The 17,320-nt window shown below is 48.2% G+C and overlaps 1 protein-coding gene across 4 annotated transcripts in view; it reads left to right on the plus strand.

Annotated features, from left to right (window-relative positions):
• HJV (hemojuvelin BMP co-receptor) overlaps positions 1 to 17,320 on the plus strand; it is a 59,548-nt gene that overhangs the window by 29,896 nt on the left and 12,332 nt on the right. For all 4 annotated transcript variants that reach the window (XM_030187894.1, XM_030187892.1, XM_030187891.1 and 1 more), the window contains exon 2: positions 11,629 to 11,818. In XM_030187894.1, the coding sequence (XP_030043754.1) occupies positions 11,725 to 11,818 (94 nt within the window). In that variant the 5' untranslated portion in view covers positions 11,629 to 11,724. The remainder of the gene's footprint in view (positions 1 to 11,628; positions 11,819 to 17,320) is intronic.

Consider the following 17,320-nt stretch of genomic DNA (forward strand, 5'->3'; position numbering starts at 1 on the left):
CTGGGTGAGAGTGCAGCCTGGAATAGAACAAAATGGGCCTAGGAGGGTGGAGTTGGACTCTAGACCCCAAACAAATTCTGCAGCACTGTCTGCCCAAACCGACTGTCGTGTCGGGTATCCTGTTCAAGGCAGTAATGAAATGTGAATGTGTGGACTGAAGACCACATCTCAGCCTTGCAAATTTCTTCAATGGAGGCTGACTTCAAGTTGGCTACTGGCGCAGCCATGGCTTTGACATTGTGAGCCCTGACATGACCCCCAAGAGTCAGCCCAGCCTGGGCATAAGTGAAAGAAATGTAATCTGCCAGCCAATTGGAAATGGTGTGTTTCCCATCCTATTGGGATCAAAAGAAACAGAAAGTTGGGTGGACTGTCTGTAGGGCCTAGTCCACTCCAAGTAAAAGGCCAATGCTCGCTTGTAGTCCAAGGTGTGCAGTGCGCTTTCGCCAGGATGGGCATGAAGTCGGAGGAAGAATGTTGGCAAGACAATCGACTGGTTCAGATGGAACTCCGGCACAACCTTAGGTAGGAACTTTGGGTATGTGCAGAGGACTACTTTATTATGATGAAACTTAGTATAAAGTGTATCCGCCACTAAGGCCTGAAGTTCAGTGACCCTGCGAGCTGAAGTAACAGTCACCAAAAATATGTCCTTCCAGGTCAAGTGGTTCAACTGGAACTTTCATCAGCTGGGTGACAATGACATTGATCTCCCATGACACAGGTGGAAGTTTGACGGGGGCTTTGTCAACAGCAAACCTTTCATGAAACAAACAACTAGAGGCTGTCCAGAGATGGGCTTACCCTCTACATGTTGATGATAAGCACTAATTGCACTGAGATGAACCATTATGGAACTGGTCTTGAGAACAGACTCTGACAGTTGGAGAAGGTATTTAAGCAGTGTCTGTGCAGAGCAGGGAGTAGGATCTAGATGCATGCCCTCACACCAGATGGCAAACCTCCTGCATTTGAAAGAGTAACATCTCTTAATGGAATCTTTTCTGGAAGCCAGAAAGACCCTGGAGACACCTTCAGGAAGATGCAAGGAAGAGAATTCTAAGCTCTCAACATCCAGGCTGTGAGGGCCAGAGACCGGAGGTTGGGATGCAGAAGAAATCACTCATTCTGCGTGATGAGAGTCGGAAAACACTCCAATCTCCACAGTTCCTTGGAGGATAACTCCAGAAGAAGAGGGAACCAGATCTGCTGGGGCCAGTAGGGAGTGATCAAGATCATGGTCCCATGGTTTTGCTTGTGTTTCAGCGAACTCTTCCCCACAAGAGGAATGGGAGGATACACATACAGAAGTCCTATTCCCCAATGAAGGAGGAAGGCATTTGACACTAGTCTGTCGTGGACTTGGACTTTGTGATTGGACTGAGCAGCAAAGAGATCCACTGAGGGGATGCCCTACACTCGGAAGATCTCACGGACAACACCCATGCCGAGGGACCACTTGTGCAATTGCATGACCCTGCTCAGCCTGTCAGCCAGGCTGTTGAATTTTCCTGCCAGGTAAGTGGCCTTGAGGAGCATCTCGTGCTGGTGCGCCCACTGCCACATCCAGATGGCCTCCTGACACAGATGGCATGATCGTGCCCCCATGCTTGTTCATGTAGTACATGGCAAACTGATCGTCTGTTTGAATGAGTACAATTTGGTTGGTGAGCCGATCCCTGAAAGCGTTTAGAGTGTTCCAGATCACCCAGAACTCCAGAAGACTGAGATCTGTTTCTTGGGCTGACCAAACACCTCTAGTGTGAAGCCCATCTAAATGAGCTTCCCACCCTAAGCAGGATGCATCCGTTGTCAACACATTTGTGGGCTGTGGAATTTGGAACGGGAGTCCCAGAGTCAAACTGGATTGAACTGTTCACCAGAGTAGTGACTGAACCAGTTCTGGTGGAACTCGGATGGTATCCTCTAGGTTCTCCATGACCTGACACCACTGGGAGGCTAGGGTTTGTTGGGCAGTTCTCATGTGAAGATGTGCCATGGGTGTCACATGGAAAGTAGAGGCCATGTGCCCAACAGCCTTAACATCTGCTGAGCTGTGACATGTCGAGCTGCGGAGGTGAGGGCGACAGCATCTGCCTATGCCACAGGGAGAAAAGCCCAAGCCGGTGTCCAGCAGGGCACCAATGAACTCCAATTGCTGGACAGGGAGAGATGGGATAGTTTAAAATGAACCCTAGTAGCTCTAACACCTGAATAGTCCTCTGCATGGACTCCTGAGTCTAGTACCATGAAGTGCTCTTCACCAGCAGGTCATCAAGTTAGGGGTACACATGGTTTCCCAGTCTGCATAGCAGCGCTGCGACTACTACAAGACACTTGATGAAAACACTGGGAGCCGATGCGAGGCCAAAAGGCAACACACGATACTAGAAGCCATCCTAACCTTTTTTAAACTCCGCTAAGCTAACTGCCTTTACCACATTCTCTGGCAATGAATTCCAGAGTTCAATTACACGTTAAGAAAAATTTTCTTAGATTCGTTTTAAATTTACTACATTGTAGCTTCATCGCATGCCCCCTAATCCTAGTATTTTTGGAAAGCGTGAACAGAAGCTTCACATCTACCCGTTCAACTCCACTCATTATTTTATAGACCTCTATCATATCTCCCCTCAGCCGCCTTTTCTCCAAGCTGACGAGCCCTAGACGCTTTAGCCTTTCCTCATAGGGAAGTCGTCCCATCCCCTTTATCATTTTCGTCACCCTTCTCTGAACCTTTTCTAATTCCACTATATCTTTTTTGAGATACGGCGACCAGAATCGAACACAATATTCGAGGTGCGGTTGCACCATGGAGCAATACAAAGGCATTATAACATCCTCATTTTTGTTTTCCATTCCTTTCCTAATAATACCTAACATTCTATTTGCTTTCTTAGCCGCAGCAGCACACTGAGCAGAAGGTTTCAACATATCATCGACGACGACACCTACATCCCTTTCTTGGTCTGTGACTCCTAACGTGGAACCTTGCATGACGTAGCTATAATTCGGGTTCCTCTTTCCCACATGCATCACTTTGCACTTGCTCGCATTAAACGCCATCTGCCATTTAGACGCCCAGTCTCCCAGTCTCGTAAGGTCCTCTTGTAATTTTTCACAATCCTCCCGCAATTTAACGACTTTGAATAACTTTGTGTAATCAGCAAATTTAATTACCTCACTGGTTACTCCCATCTCTAGGTCATTTATAAATATGTTAAAAAGCAGCGGTCCCAGCACAGACCCCTGAGGAACCCCACTAACTACCCTTTTCTATTGAGAATAATGACCATCTAAACCTACTCTCTGTTTTCTATCATTAACCAGTTTTTAATCCACAATAGAACACTACCTCCTATTCCACGACTCTCCAATTTCCTCTGCAGTCCTTCGTGAGTTATTTTGTCATACGCCTTCTGAAAATCCAGATACACAATATCAACCGGCTCACCTTTATCCACATGCTTGTTCACCCCTTCAAAGAAATGTAGTAGATTGGGGAGGCAAGATTTCCCTTCACTAAATCCATGTTGACTTTGTCTCAATAATCCATGCTTTTGAATATGCTCTGTAATTTTGTTCTTAATAATAGTCTCTACCATTTTGCCCGGCACCGACGTCAGACTCAACAGTCTATAATTTCCCAAATCTCCTCTGGAACCTTTAAAAAAAAAAAAGCGTTACATTGGCCACCCTCCAGTCTTCCGGTACCACACTCGATTTTAAGGATAAATTTCATATTTCTAACAATAGCTCTGCAAGCTAATTTTTGAGTTCTATCAGTACTCTAGGATGAATGCCATCCGGTCCAGGAGATTTGCTACTCTTCAGTTTGTAGAACTGCCCCATTACATCCTCCAGGTTTACAGAGAATTCATTAAGTTTCTTCGACTCGTCAGCTTCGAATACCATTTCCAGCACCGGTATCACTCCCAAATCTTCCTCGGTGAAGACCGAAGCAAAGAATTCATTTAATCTCTCCACTACGGTTTTGTCTTCCCTGATAGTGGTCCAACCGATTCTTTTGCCTATTTGGCAAGTGAAAGAGCAGACTGGAAAGAGGTCAGCAAGAACTTGAAATGTATGAAGTCAGAATGGGCACGGGATTTCAGCCAAAGGCATTCAGCAGATCAGGCACAGAAATATAGGTAGCAGATTCTAGAGGTCAGTCAAGGTTGAGATATGGTACGCCTTACAGAATGGGGAATTGGAGGAGCGAGACTATTCAGAGCAGAGGAGAGAATAGTATTATAGGAAGAGACAGCCTCATTGACAGACTTGGATAACATAGTGGTTGACAAGAGGTTTGAAACACTGGAGGACACAGTAGAAGAGTCAATAGCCTGAAGATTCCTAAATGTATTAGTGGAGATTGGACAGGACATGGAGGGAGGGTGTTTAAGTGTGAAAGTTCTCAGATGATGGTCAGAGAGGGGACGAGCTGAGGTGTAGAAACTGGAGCGTGAGCAGTTGGAGAAGAAGGTAAGATCAACACAGTGGCCATTCTGGTGAATAGGGGTAGTGGAGCACAGTTGAAGACTGAGAGAAGATGCTAAAGTGAGAAACTGAAAGGAATAAAAATCAGAGGGATCATTAGCATGAATGTTAAAATCCGCAAGAATGAGGGAAGGAGATGAAGGTTCAAGAAAGAAGGAAAGCCAGGAGTCAAAGTCAATGAGAAAGAAAGAAAGGGACTTATCAGTGGGTTGATAAATGAAAGCTACTTGGAGAAGTAGAGGATTGATTAGACAGATGGAGTGGACTTCGAAGGAAGAAGAAGCAGTGGACTTCAAAGGAAGCAGAGGAAATCTACTGTAGCTGCATTTAATTTTCGAAAGGGCGACTATAATTAAATGAGGAAAATGGTTAAAAAGAAACTAAAAGGATTAGCTGCAAAGTTTAAGACACTAAATCAGGCATGGACTTTATTCAAAAATACCATATTGGAAGCCCATTCCAGATGCATTTCACGTATTTGCAAAGGTGGAAAGAAGAGAAAACGTCAGCTAGCATGGTTAAAAAGTGAAGTAAAAGAGGCCATTACAGCCTAAAGATTATCCTTCACAGAATGGAAAAAGGACCCAAATGAATAAAATAAGAATAAGCACTTGCAAGTCAGATGCACAGCATTAAGAAAGAAGGCTAAAAGAATATGAAGAGAAACTTGCCGCAGAGGCTAAAACTCACAGTAACAACTTTTTCAGGTACATCAGAAGCAGAAAGCCTGTGAGGGAATCCGTGGGACCGTTAGATCACGAAGGAGCAAAAGGGGTGTTCAATGAGAACAAGGCCATAGTGGAGAAACTGAATGAATTCTTTGCTTCTGTCTTTATGTTAGAAGATGTATGAGATCTGCCTGTACTGGAAATGGTTTTCAAGGGTGATGATGCGGAGGAATTGAAAGAAATCTCTGTGAACCTGGAAGATGTACCGAGCCAAATTGACAAATTAAAGAGTAGTAAATCACCTGGACCAGATGGCATACATCCAAGGGTACTCAAAGAACTCAAGCATGAAATTGCTGATCTGCTGTTAGTAATATGTAACTTGTTGTTAAATTCATCTGTAGTACTTGAAGATCGGAGGGTGGCCAATCTGACACCGATTTTTTTAAAGGGTTCTAGGGGTGATCCAGGAAATTATAGACCAGTAAGCCTGACATCGGTGTCGGGCAAAATAGTGGAAACCATTATAAAGAATAAAATTACAGAACACGTAGACAAACATGATTTAATGGGAAAGAGTCAGCCTCACCAATTTGCTTCATTTCCTTGAAGGTGTGAATAAACATGTGGCTAAAGATGAGCCGGTTGATGTAGTCTATCTAGATTTTCAGAAAGCTTTAGATAAAGTTCCTCATGAGGGACTCCTGAGAAAATTAAAGAGTCATGGGACAGGAGGCCAGGTTCTGGTGTGGATTAGGTTATTGGACAGAAAACAGAGGGTAGGGTTAAATGGTAATTTCTCTCCCCCTACCTCAGTCTCACTGCTTCTCATCCTTTGAAGTTCACTCCATCCGTCTATTCCACCCACTGCCACTCAGAGTTGCAGTCATTTACCGCCCCCCCTGATAAATCCCTCCATTCCTTCCTTACCGACTTCGATGCCTGGCTCACCGTTTTTCTCGAGCCCTCATCCCCATCCCTCATTCTTGGTGACTTCAACATTCACACTGATAACCCATCCGACTCATATGTTTCTCAGTTCCTCACTCTTACCTCCTCCTTCAACCTCCAACTGAGCCCCACCACCCCTACTCATAAATCTGGCCACTGTCTTGATCTCGTCCTCTCTTCCACTTGCTCTCCCTCCAATTTCTGCGTTTCAACTCTTCCTCTCTCTGACCATTACCTAATCACATTCACACTTCAGCACCCTCCCCCTCAATCTCGCCCCACACTAACTACTGCGTCCAGAAATCTCCAGGCTGTTGACCCCCCCCCCACCTTATCCTCTTGTATCTCTGACCTCCTCCCTTCCATCTTGTCCTCCAAATCTGTTGACAAAGCTGTCTCCACTTACAATGCCACTCTCTCCTCTGCTCTTGACACCCTTGCACCGTCCATATCCCGTCCCACAAGGCGTACTAATCCCCAGCCCTGGCTGACCCCTTGCACCCGATACCTTCGCTCCTGCGCCCGTTCGGCTGAACGCCTCTGGAGGAAATCTCGCGCCCATAATGACTTCATTCACTTCAAATTCATGCTATCCTCCTTCCAATCCTCCCTATTCCTCGCTAAACAGGACTATTACACCCAATTGACTAACTCCCTCAGCTCTAACCCTCGTCGTCTCTTCGCCACCCTCAACTCCCTCCTCAAAGTGCCCTCCGCTCCCACTCCCCCCTCACTCTCTCCGCAATCTCTGGCCGACTACTTCCGTGACAAGGTCCAGAAGATCAACCTTGAATTCACCACTAAACCTTCTCCTCCTCTTCATCCTATAACCCACTCTCTCAACCAACCTACCCAGGCCTCCTTCTCCTCTTTTCCTGCTATCACCGAAGAGGAAACCGCCCATCTCCTCTCCTCCTCGAAATCTACCACCTGTTCCTCAGACCCCATCCCCACCAACTTACTTAACACCATCACTCCTACTATCACCCCCACCATCTGTCATATCCTCAACCTCTCTCTCTCCACTGCAACTGTCCCGGACACCTTCAAGCATGCCGTGGTCACACCACTCCTCAAAAAACCATCACTTGACCCTACCTGTCCCTCCAATTACCGCCCCATTTCCCTCCTACCCTTCCTCTCCAAGATACTTGAACGCGCCATTCACAGCCGCTGCATTGATTTCCTCTCTTCTCATGCCATCCTCGATCCGCTTCAATCCGGCTTTCGCCCCCTACACTCAACAGAAACAGCACTATCTAAAGTCTGCAATGACCTGTTCCTCGCCAAATCTAAAGGTCACTATTCAATCCTCATCCTCCTCGATCTATCCGCCGCTTTTGACACTGTCAATCACAACCTACTTCTTGACACACTGTCCTCCTTTGGGTTCCAGGGCTCTGTCCTCTCCTGGTTCTCCTCTTATCTCTCCCATCGTACCTTCAGAGTACACTCTCATGGCTCATCCTCCTCCCCTATCCCGCTCTCTGTTGGAGTTCCCCAGGGTTCTGTCCTTGGGCCCCTTCTTTTTTCAATCTACACCTCTTCCTTAGGCTCCCTAATCTCTTCTCATGGTTTCCACTATCATCTTTATGCTGACGACACCCAGCTTTATCTCTCCACACCAGAAATCACTGCGGAAACCCAGGCCAAAGTACTGGCCTGCTTATCCGACATTGCTGCCTGGATGTCCAACCGTCACCTGAAACTAAACATGGCCAAGACGGAACTTACTGTGTTCCCACCCAAACCCACTTCTCCTCTCCCTTCACTCTCTATCTCAATTGATAATACCCTCATCGTCCCTGTCTCATCTGCCTGCAACCTTGGTGTCATCTTCGACTCCTCCCTCTCCTTCTCTGCGCATATCCAGCAGATAGCCAAGACCTGTCGCTTCTTCCTCTATAACATTAGCAAAATTCGCCCCCTCCTCTCTGAGCACACCACTCGAACTCTCATCCACTCTCTCATTACCTCTCGCCTTGACTACTGCAACCTACTCCTCACCGGCCTTCCACTTAGCAATCTATCCCCCCTTCAGTCCATCCAGAACTCGGCCACACGTCTTTTCTTCCGCCTCAACCGATATACTCATATCACCCCTCTCCTCAAGTCACTTCATTGGCTTCCGATCAGATACCGCATACAGTTCAAGCTTCTCCTACTCACCTACAAATGCACTCGATCTGCAGCCCCTCCTTATCTCTCTACTCTCATCTCCCCTTATGTCCCCACCCGTAACCTCCGCTCTCTTGACAAATCCCTCCTTTCAGTACCCTTCTCCACCACCGCCAACTCTAGGCTTCGCCCTTTCTGCCTCGCTTCACCCCATGCTTGGAACAAACTCCCTGAGCCCATACGCCGGGTCCCCTCCCTACCCATCTTCAAATCATTGCTCAAATCCCACCTCTTCAATGTCGCCTTCGGCACCTAATCACTACACCTCCTCTCAGGAAATCTAAACTACCCCAACTTGACATTTCGTCCTTTAGATTGTAAGCTCTTCTGAGCAGGGACTGTCCTTATTTGTTAATTTGTACAGCGCTGCGTAACCCTAGTAGCGCTCTAGAAATGTTAAGTAGTAGTAGTAGTAGAAGTGCTGCAGGGATCTATACTGGGACTGGTACTATTTAACATATTTATAAATGATATGAAAATCAGGACGTGTGTGGTGATCAGATTTGCAGATGATACAAAACTATTCAAGGTTGTTAAAACACGTGCACACGGTGAAACATTGCAGGAAGACCTTGGGAAATTGGAAGACTGGGCATCCAAATGGCAGATGAAATTTAATGTGGACAAATGCAAAGTGATGCACATTGGAAAGAATAATCCGAATCATAGTTACCTGATGCTAGGGTCCATCTTGGGGGTCTGCGCTCAAAAAAAAGGATCTGGGTGTTGTTGTAGATAATAGGCTGAAATCTTCTGCTCAGTGTGTGGCGGCAGCCAAAAAAGCAAACAGGATGCTAGTAATTATTGGGAAAGGAATGGCGAATAAGACCGAAAAACTATAATGCCTTTGTATCGCTCTATGATGCATCTGCACCTTGAGTATTGCATTCAGTTCCAGTCGCCGTATCTCAAAAAAGATATAGTGGAATTAGAAAAGTTTCAAAGAAGAGCGAACAAAATGATAAAAGGAATGGTAGCAGGAAAGGCTAAAGAGGTTAGTGCTCTTCAGCTTGGAAAAGAGATGGATGAGGGGAGATATGATTGAGGTCTACAAAATCCTGAGTGGTGTAGAATGAGTAGAAGTAAATCAATTTTTTACTTGTTCCAAAAGTAGAAAGACTAGGGGACACGTGAGGAAGTTACATGGAAATACTTTTAAAACAAACAGGAGGAAATATTTTTTCATTTAACGAATAGTTAAGCTCTGGAACTCTGCCGGAGGATGTGGTAACAGCGGTTAGCATATCTGGGTTTAAAAAAGGTTTGGACAAATTCCTAGAAGAAAAGTCCATAGTCTGCTATTGAGACAGACATGGGGAAGTATCAGCTATCTTTTTTTTTTTAAATACTATGGATGTTTTGTGATTTGGACGTTTTTTTTTTTTTAGTCCATGTTGGAAAAAAACCCATCCAAGTGCAAAATGTACAAAATCAAGCCATTGGGATGTAGGAGGAGCCAACATTTGTAGTAGACTGTTCCCCCTGACATCCCAGCACAGGAATAGGGCACCCTAATGGGCACTGCAGTGGACTTCATAAAATGCTCCCAGGTACACATCTGACCATTGCTCCCTTTGTCTGCTGAGCCCCCCAAAACCCACTACCCCAACTGTACACCACTACCATAGCCCTTACGGGTGAAGGGGGCACCTATATGTGGGTACAGTGGGTTTCTGGTGAGTTTTGGAGGGCTCGCAGTTTCCTCCACAATTGTAACAGGTAGGGAGAGGTAGGAGGCTGGGTCCACCTGTCTGCAGTGCACTGCATCCACTACTAGACTACTCCAGGGACCTGCATGCTATTCTGATGGACCTGAGTATAACATCTGATGGTGGCACAGAGGCTGGCAAGTAATGTTTTTCATCACATTTTTTGGGGGGTGGGAGGGGGTTAGTGACCACTGGGGGAATAAGGGGAGGTCTTTCCTGATTTCCTCCAGCAGTCATCTGGTCATTTAGGGCACCTTTTTGTACAATATTCGTAATAAAAACAGGCCTAGCTCAAAAAGTCTAAGTTTTAGTCATGGATGTTTTTGTTTTGTTCCTCTTTGGCTGAAAAACGTCTAAGTAATGCCCAAGTTCCGCCCTGAACATGCCACCCTAAACACACTCCCTTGGGATTTGGATGGACTTCTGATGGACTTCATAGAAAAATGTCTAAAAATATGTTCCAAAATACTGATTTGGAAATTTTTGTGAGAAAAATATCCAAATGCAAACTTATATCACTTTTTAGATGTTTTTCTCTTTTGAAAATGAGCCTGATAATGTCTTGAAAGCTTTGTGAAGTTGCTTTCTATAGCCTATTGTACACAATTTTCTGTTATACTGCCTCAAAGAGCCTGATATTGTGCAGCAGGCACAGTCACAGCTGATCACTATTAGTAATGCATTCCTCTATATGACAACACAAATGGCACAGCTAATACTAAACACTAGGGGATGAACTACACATGGACAGCTGGCTCCCAAAGAATGGATCAATGGGGGCTACATCTGCAAAGAATGGTGGCTGAATAACCCCAGTCGTAATTACTCAATAGCACAAGGTGCTGACAGTCAGATGTACTGTAAGCAGATGGTGTGCTGAGTTTCTGGATAAGTAGGGCAGGGGTCCCTTAGAGATTTAATTATATATATTTGCTCTGGTACAGATTTAGAGGCAGCACACACACTCCTGAAAATAAGCTGTAAGGAATTAAATCTAACATTAGGTTTATAGCGTCAAATACTATAAGGCAGAGCTCACAAGAAAACTGAAGGCCATAGGAATGGTTGAGGGCAGGGGCTTCTTGTGGTTGATGCAGCAACAGAGTTATTTATAATTCCCAGCCATACTGGAGAGTCGGAGGGTATCCTCATGTAGAGAATGTCTCAGGTGGCTAACACAGTGCTTGAAACATAAAAGGGCTATCTTAGGGACCTTCTTTTTTTTTACACCATTTGTTTTATTTTACTTTCTAATTTTTGATTCCCATTTATAATTTTCTAGTTCAATCATGAGGACTCTCCTTTTGGTGTGCATATCCTGCCACTGAACACTGGTCTATCTGCACTGTCTGGTTGCACTCTTTGTTACTGCTGCTATAGCTAATTATGTGAAGATGTAGGAAATAATAAAGTTCAAGTCTAAACTCACTGGAATAGTGTGTTCATGGACAAGTTATTGCATATCCCTCCTACTATCCCGCCAAGCCTGCAAGGGCCTCTTGTATAGGTGACCCAACAAGATGGTCTTTGAGTATGCTTCTTATTAAAATATAGGCTGAAAATAAAAACTATGGAAAGCCCTTGCCATTTCTTAATAATCCATATATTCAATGCATTTTTAGGTACTCCAGTGCACTATAACAATTCAGCAAGAACCAAACTGAGACAGGATAGAGCCAAACACAAAGGAGATTCCATCCTAACTTGAATGGACCAGAATGGGGAAATCAGTGCACATCAGCTCCCTAGAGCAGTCAGAGTGTGTCCACTTCATTCTAAAAGCTCTTCTTCTCCTTCTTCTGTGCAGACAAGGTAGGAACCCTTCATGATTTTTGAATCCTGCGTCTGTTCATTAATAGGTTGTGCTCTGGAATTCAATGCCAGAGAATGTGTTAAAAACAGTTAGCATAGTAGGGCTCAAAAAAGGCTTACACCAGTTCCTGGAAAAAAGTTCATAAACCATTATTAAGGTGGACTTGAGAAAACTCTGCTAATTATTCTTGGGATAAAGCGAATGCTACATACCTGTAGAAGGTATTCTCCGAGGATAGCAGACTGATTGTTCTCACTGATGGGTGACGTCCACGGCAGCCCCCTCCAACCGGAAACTTCACTAGCAAAGGCCTTTGCTAGCCCTTGCGCGCCGATGCGCACCGCGCATGCGTGGCCGTCTTCCCGCCCGAACCGGCTTGTGTTCGTCAGTCCCGTATATAGCAAGACAAAGACACGGGAAGACACAACTCCAAAGGGGAGGCGGGCGGGTATGTGAGAACAATCAGCCTGCTGTCCTCGGAGAATACCTTCTAAAGGTATGTAGCATTCGCTTTCTCCGAGGACAAGCAGGCTGCTTGTTCTCAATGATGGGGTATCCCCAGCCCCCAGGCTCACTCAAAACAAACATGGTCAATTGGGCCTTGCAACGGCGAGGACATAACTGAGATTGACCTAACAACTTATCCAACTAACTGAGAGTGTAGCCTGGAACAGAATAAACATGGGCCTAGGGGGGTGGTGTTGGATTCTAAACCCCGAACAGATTCTGAAGCACTGATTGCCCGAACCGACTGTCGCGTCGGGTATCCTGCTGCAGGCAGTAATGAGATGTGAATGTGTGGCCAGATGACCACGTCGCAGCTTTGCAAATCTCTTCAATAGTGGCTGACTTCAAGTGGGCCACTGACGCTGCCATGGCTCTAACATTATGGGCCGTGACATGACCCTCAAGAGCCAGCCCAGCCTGGGTATAAGTGAAGGAAATGCAATCTGCTAGCCAATTTGAAATGGTGCGTTTCCCCACAGCCACTCCCCTCCTGTTGGGATCAAAAGAAATAAACAATTGGGCGGACTGTCTGTTGGGCTGTGTCCGCTCCAGATAGAAGGCCAATACTCTTTTGAAGTCCAATGTGTGCAGCTGACGTTCAGCAGGGCAGGAATGCGGACGGGGAAAGAATGTTGGCAAGAAAATTGACTGGTTCAGATGGAACTCCGACACTACCTTCGGCAAGAACTTAGGGTGAGTGCGGAGGACTACTCTATTATGATGAAATCTGGTGTAAGGGGCCTGGGCTACCAGGGCCTGAAGCTCACTGACTCTACGAGCTAAAGTAACTGCCACCAAGAAAATGACCTTCCAGGTCAAGTACTTCAGATGGCAGGAGTTCAGTGGCTCAAAAGGAGGTTTCATCAGCTGGGTGAGAACATTGAGATCCCATGACACTGTAGGAGGTTTGACGGGGGGCTTTGACAAAAGCAAACCTCTCATGAAGCGAACAACTAAAGGCTGTCCTGAGATCGGCTTACCTTCCACACGGTAATGGTATGCACTGATTGCGCTAAGGTGAACCCTTACAGAGTTGGTCTTGAGACCAGACTCAGACAGGTGCAGAAGGTATTCAAGCAGGGTCTGTGTAGAACAGGAGCGAGGATCTAAGGCCTTGCTGTCACACCAGACGGCAAACCTCCTCCATAAAAAGAAGTAACTCCTCTTAGTGGAATCTTTTCTGGAAGCAAGCAAGACACGGGAGACACCCTCCGACAGACCCAAAGAGGCAAAGTCTACGCTCTCAACATCCAGGCTGTGAGAGCCAGAGACTGGAGGTTGGGATGCAGAAGCGCCCCTTCGTTCTGGGTGATGAGGGTCGGAAAACACTCCAATCTCCACGGTTCTTCGGAGGACAACTCCAGAAGAAGAGGGAACCAGATCTGACGCGGCCAAAAAGGAGCAATCAGAATCATGGTGCCTCGGTCTTGCTTGAGTTTCAACAAAGTCTTCCCCACCAGAAGTATGGGAGGATAAGCATACAGCAGGCCTTCCCCCCAATCCAGGAGGAAGGCATCCGATGCCAGTCGGCTGTGGGCCTGAAGTCTGGAACAGAACTGAGGGACCTTGTGGTTGGCTCGAGATGCAAAGAGATCTACCAAGGGGGTGCCCCACACCTGGAAGATCCGGCGCACTACTCTGGAGTTGAGCGACCACTCGTGAGGTTGCATAATCCTGCTCAACCTGTCGGCCAGACTGTTGTTTATGCCTGCCAGATATGTGGCTAGGAGCAACATGCCGTAACGGCGAGCCCACAGCCACATGCTGACGGCTTCCTGACACAGGGGGTGAGATCCGGTGCCCCTCTGCTTGTTGATGTAATACATGGCAACCTGGTTGTCTGTCTGAATTTGGATTATTTGGTGGGACAGCCGATCTCTGAAAGCCTTCAGAGCATTCCAGACCACTCGCAACTCCAGGAGATTGATCTGTAGACCTTGTTCCTGGAGGGACCAGCTTCCCTGGGTGTGAAGCCCATCGACATGAGCTCCCCACCCCAGGAGAGACACATCCGTAGTCAGCACTTTTTGTGGCTGAGGAATTTGGAAAGGGCGTCCCAGAGTCAAATTGGACCAAATCATCCACCAGTAGGGATTTGAGAAAACTCGTGGACAGGTGGATCACGTCCTCTAGATCCCCAGCAGCCTGAAACTACTGGGAAGCTAGGGTCCATTGAGCAGATCGCATGTGAAGACGAGCCATGGGAGTCACATGAACTGTGGAGGCCATGTGGCCCAACAATCTCAACATCTGCCGAGCTGTGATCTGCTGGGACGCTTGTACCCGGGAGACGAGGGACAGCAGGTTGTTGGCCCTTGTCTCCGGAAGATAGGCATGAGCCATCCGAGAATCCAGCAGAGCTCCTATGAATTCGAGTCTCTGTACTGGGAGAAGATGGGACTTTGGGTAATTTATCACAAACCCCAGTAGCTCCAGGAGTCGAATAGTCATCTGCATGGACTGTAGAGCTCCTGCCTCGGAAGTGCTCTTCACCAGCCAATCGTCGAGATAAGGGAACACGTGCACTCCCAGCCTGCGAAGCGCTGCTGCTACTACAGCCAGGCACTTCGTGAACACCCTGGGCGCAGAGGCGAGTCCAAAGGGTAGCACACAGTACTGGAAGTGACGTGTGCCCAGCTGAATTCGCAGATACTGCCTGTGAGCTGGCAATATCGGGATGTGCGTGTAGGCGTCCTTCAAGTCCAGAGAGCATAGCCAATCATTTTCCTGAATCATGGGAAGAAGGGTGCCCAGGGAAAGCATCCTGAACTTTTCCTTGACCAGATACTTGTTCAGGACCCTTAGGTCTAGGATGGGACGCATCCCCCCTGTTTTCTTTTCCACAAGGAAGTACCTGGAATAGAATCCCAGCCCTTCTTGCCCGGATGGCACGGGCTCGACCGCATTGGCGCTGAGAAGGGCGGAGAGTTCCTCTGCAAGTACCTGCTTGTGCTGGAAGCTGTAGGACTGAGCTCCCGGTGGGCAATTTGGAGGCTTCGAGGCCAAATTGAGGGTGTATCCTTGCCGGACTATTTGAAGAACCCACCGGTCGGAGGTTATAAGAGGCCACCTTTGGTGAAAAACTTTCAACCTCCCCCCGACCGGCAGATGCCAGGCACGGACACGTTGATGTCGGCTATGCTCTGCTGGAGCCAGTCAAAAGCTCGTCCCTTGCTTTTGCTGGGGAGCCGTGGGGCCTTGCTGAGGCGCACGCTGCTGACGAGAGCGAGCGCGCTGGGGCTTAGCCTGGGCCGCAGGCTGTCGAGAAGGAAGATTGTACCTACACTTACCAGAAGAGTAGGGAACAGCCCTCCTTCCCCCATAAAAACGTCTACCTGAGGAGGTAGATGCTGAAGGCTGCCGGCGGGAGAATTTGTCGAAAGCGTTATCCCGCTGGTGGAGCTGTTCTACCACCTGTTCGACCTTTTCTCCAAAAATGTTGTCCGCTCGGCAAGGGGAGTCCGCAATCCGCTGCTGGATCCTATTCTCCAGGTCCGAGGCACGCAGCCATGAGAGTCTGCGCATCACCACACCTTGAGCAGCGGCCCTGGACGCAACATCAAAGGTATCATATACCCCTCTGGCCAGGAATTTTCTGCATGCCTTCAGCTACCTGACCACCTCCTGAAACGGCTTGGCTTGCTCAGGAGGGAGCTTGTCCACCAAGCCCGCCAACTGCCGCACATTGTTCCGCATATGGATGCTCGTGTAGAGCTGGTAGGACTGAATCTTGGCCACGAGCATAAAGGAATGACAGGCCTTCCTCCCAAAGGAGTCTAAGGTTCTGGAGTCTTTGCCCGGGGGCGCCGAAGCATGCTCTCTAGAACTCTTAGCCTTCTTTAGGGCCAGATCCACCACACCAGAGTCGTGAGGCAACTGAGTGCGCATCAGCTCTGGGTCCCCATGGATCCGATACTGGGATTCGATCTTCTTGGGAATGTGGGGATTAGTTAGAGGCTTGGTCCAGTTCACCAGCAATGTCTTTTTTAGGACATGATGCATGGGTACTGTGGACGCTTCCTTAGGTGGAGAAGGATAGTCCAAGAGCTCAAACATTTCAGCCCTGGGCTCATCCTCCACAACCACCGGGAAGGGGATGGCCGTAGACCTTTTCCTGACAAAGGCCGCGAAAGACAGACTCTCGGGAGGAGAAAGCTGCCTTTCAGGGGAGGGAGTGGGATCAGAAGGAAGGCCATCAGACTCCTCGTCAGAGAAATATCTGATGTCCTCCTCCTCCTCCCACGAGGCCTCACCATCGGTATCAGACACAAGTTCACGAACCTGCGTCTGAAGCCGTGCCCGACTCGACTCCGTGGAAACACGGCCACGGTAGGAGCGTCGATAGGTGGACTCCCTCGCCAGCACCAGCGAAGCTCCCTCCGCCGACGTCGTCGGGGAGTCTGCCTGGGAGGCGGCCGTAGCCGGTACCGGAGACCTCACCTCGGGCAAGGGGCCAGCCGTCGCCTCACTCAACGGTACCGGAGGTGCAAGCACCCCCGGTACCGGAGGAGAAGGACGCAACAGCTCTCCCAGAATCTCTGGAAGAACGGCCCGGAGACTCTCGTGCAGAGCGGCTGTGGAGAAAGACTGAGAAGCCGATGCAGGTGTCGAGGTCAGAGTCTGTTCCGGGCGTGGAGGCGGTTCCGGGCTGTCCAAGGGGGAGCGCATCGACACCTCCTGAACAGAGGGTGTGCGGTCCTCCCGGTGCCGATACCTACTGGGTGCCGACTGCCTCGGCGACCCAGAGCTCTCGGTACTGAGACGGGAAGGAGACCGGTGACAATGCTTCTTTGACTTCTTCAAGCGAAGCATGTCACCGGAGCTTCCCGGTACCGACGAGGAGGACGTAGAATCCAACCGTTGCTTCCTCGGGGCCGAGGCCGAAGAAGGTCGATCTCGGGGGGGGGGGGGGGGGCTGTACCACAGGAGCCCTCAGGGCAGGGGGAGACCCACTCGAAGGCTCACCGCCACCAGCAGGGGAATGGACAGCCCTC

This window comes from Microcaecilia unicolor, chromosome 14 (genome assembly GCF_901765095.1).
Source record: "Microcaecilia unicolor chromosome 14, aMicUni1.1, whole genome shotgun sequence".
Classification (NCBI taxonomy): domain Eukaryota; kingdom Metazoa; phylum Chordata; class Amphibia; order Gymnophiona; family Siphonopidae; genus Microcaecilia; species Microcaecilia unicolor.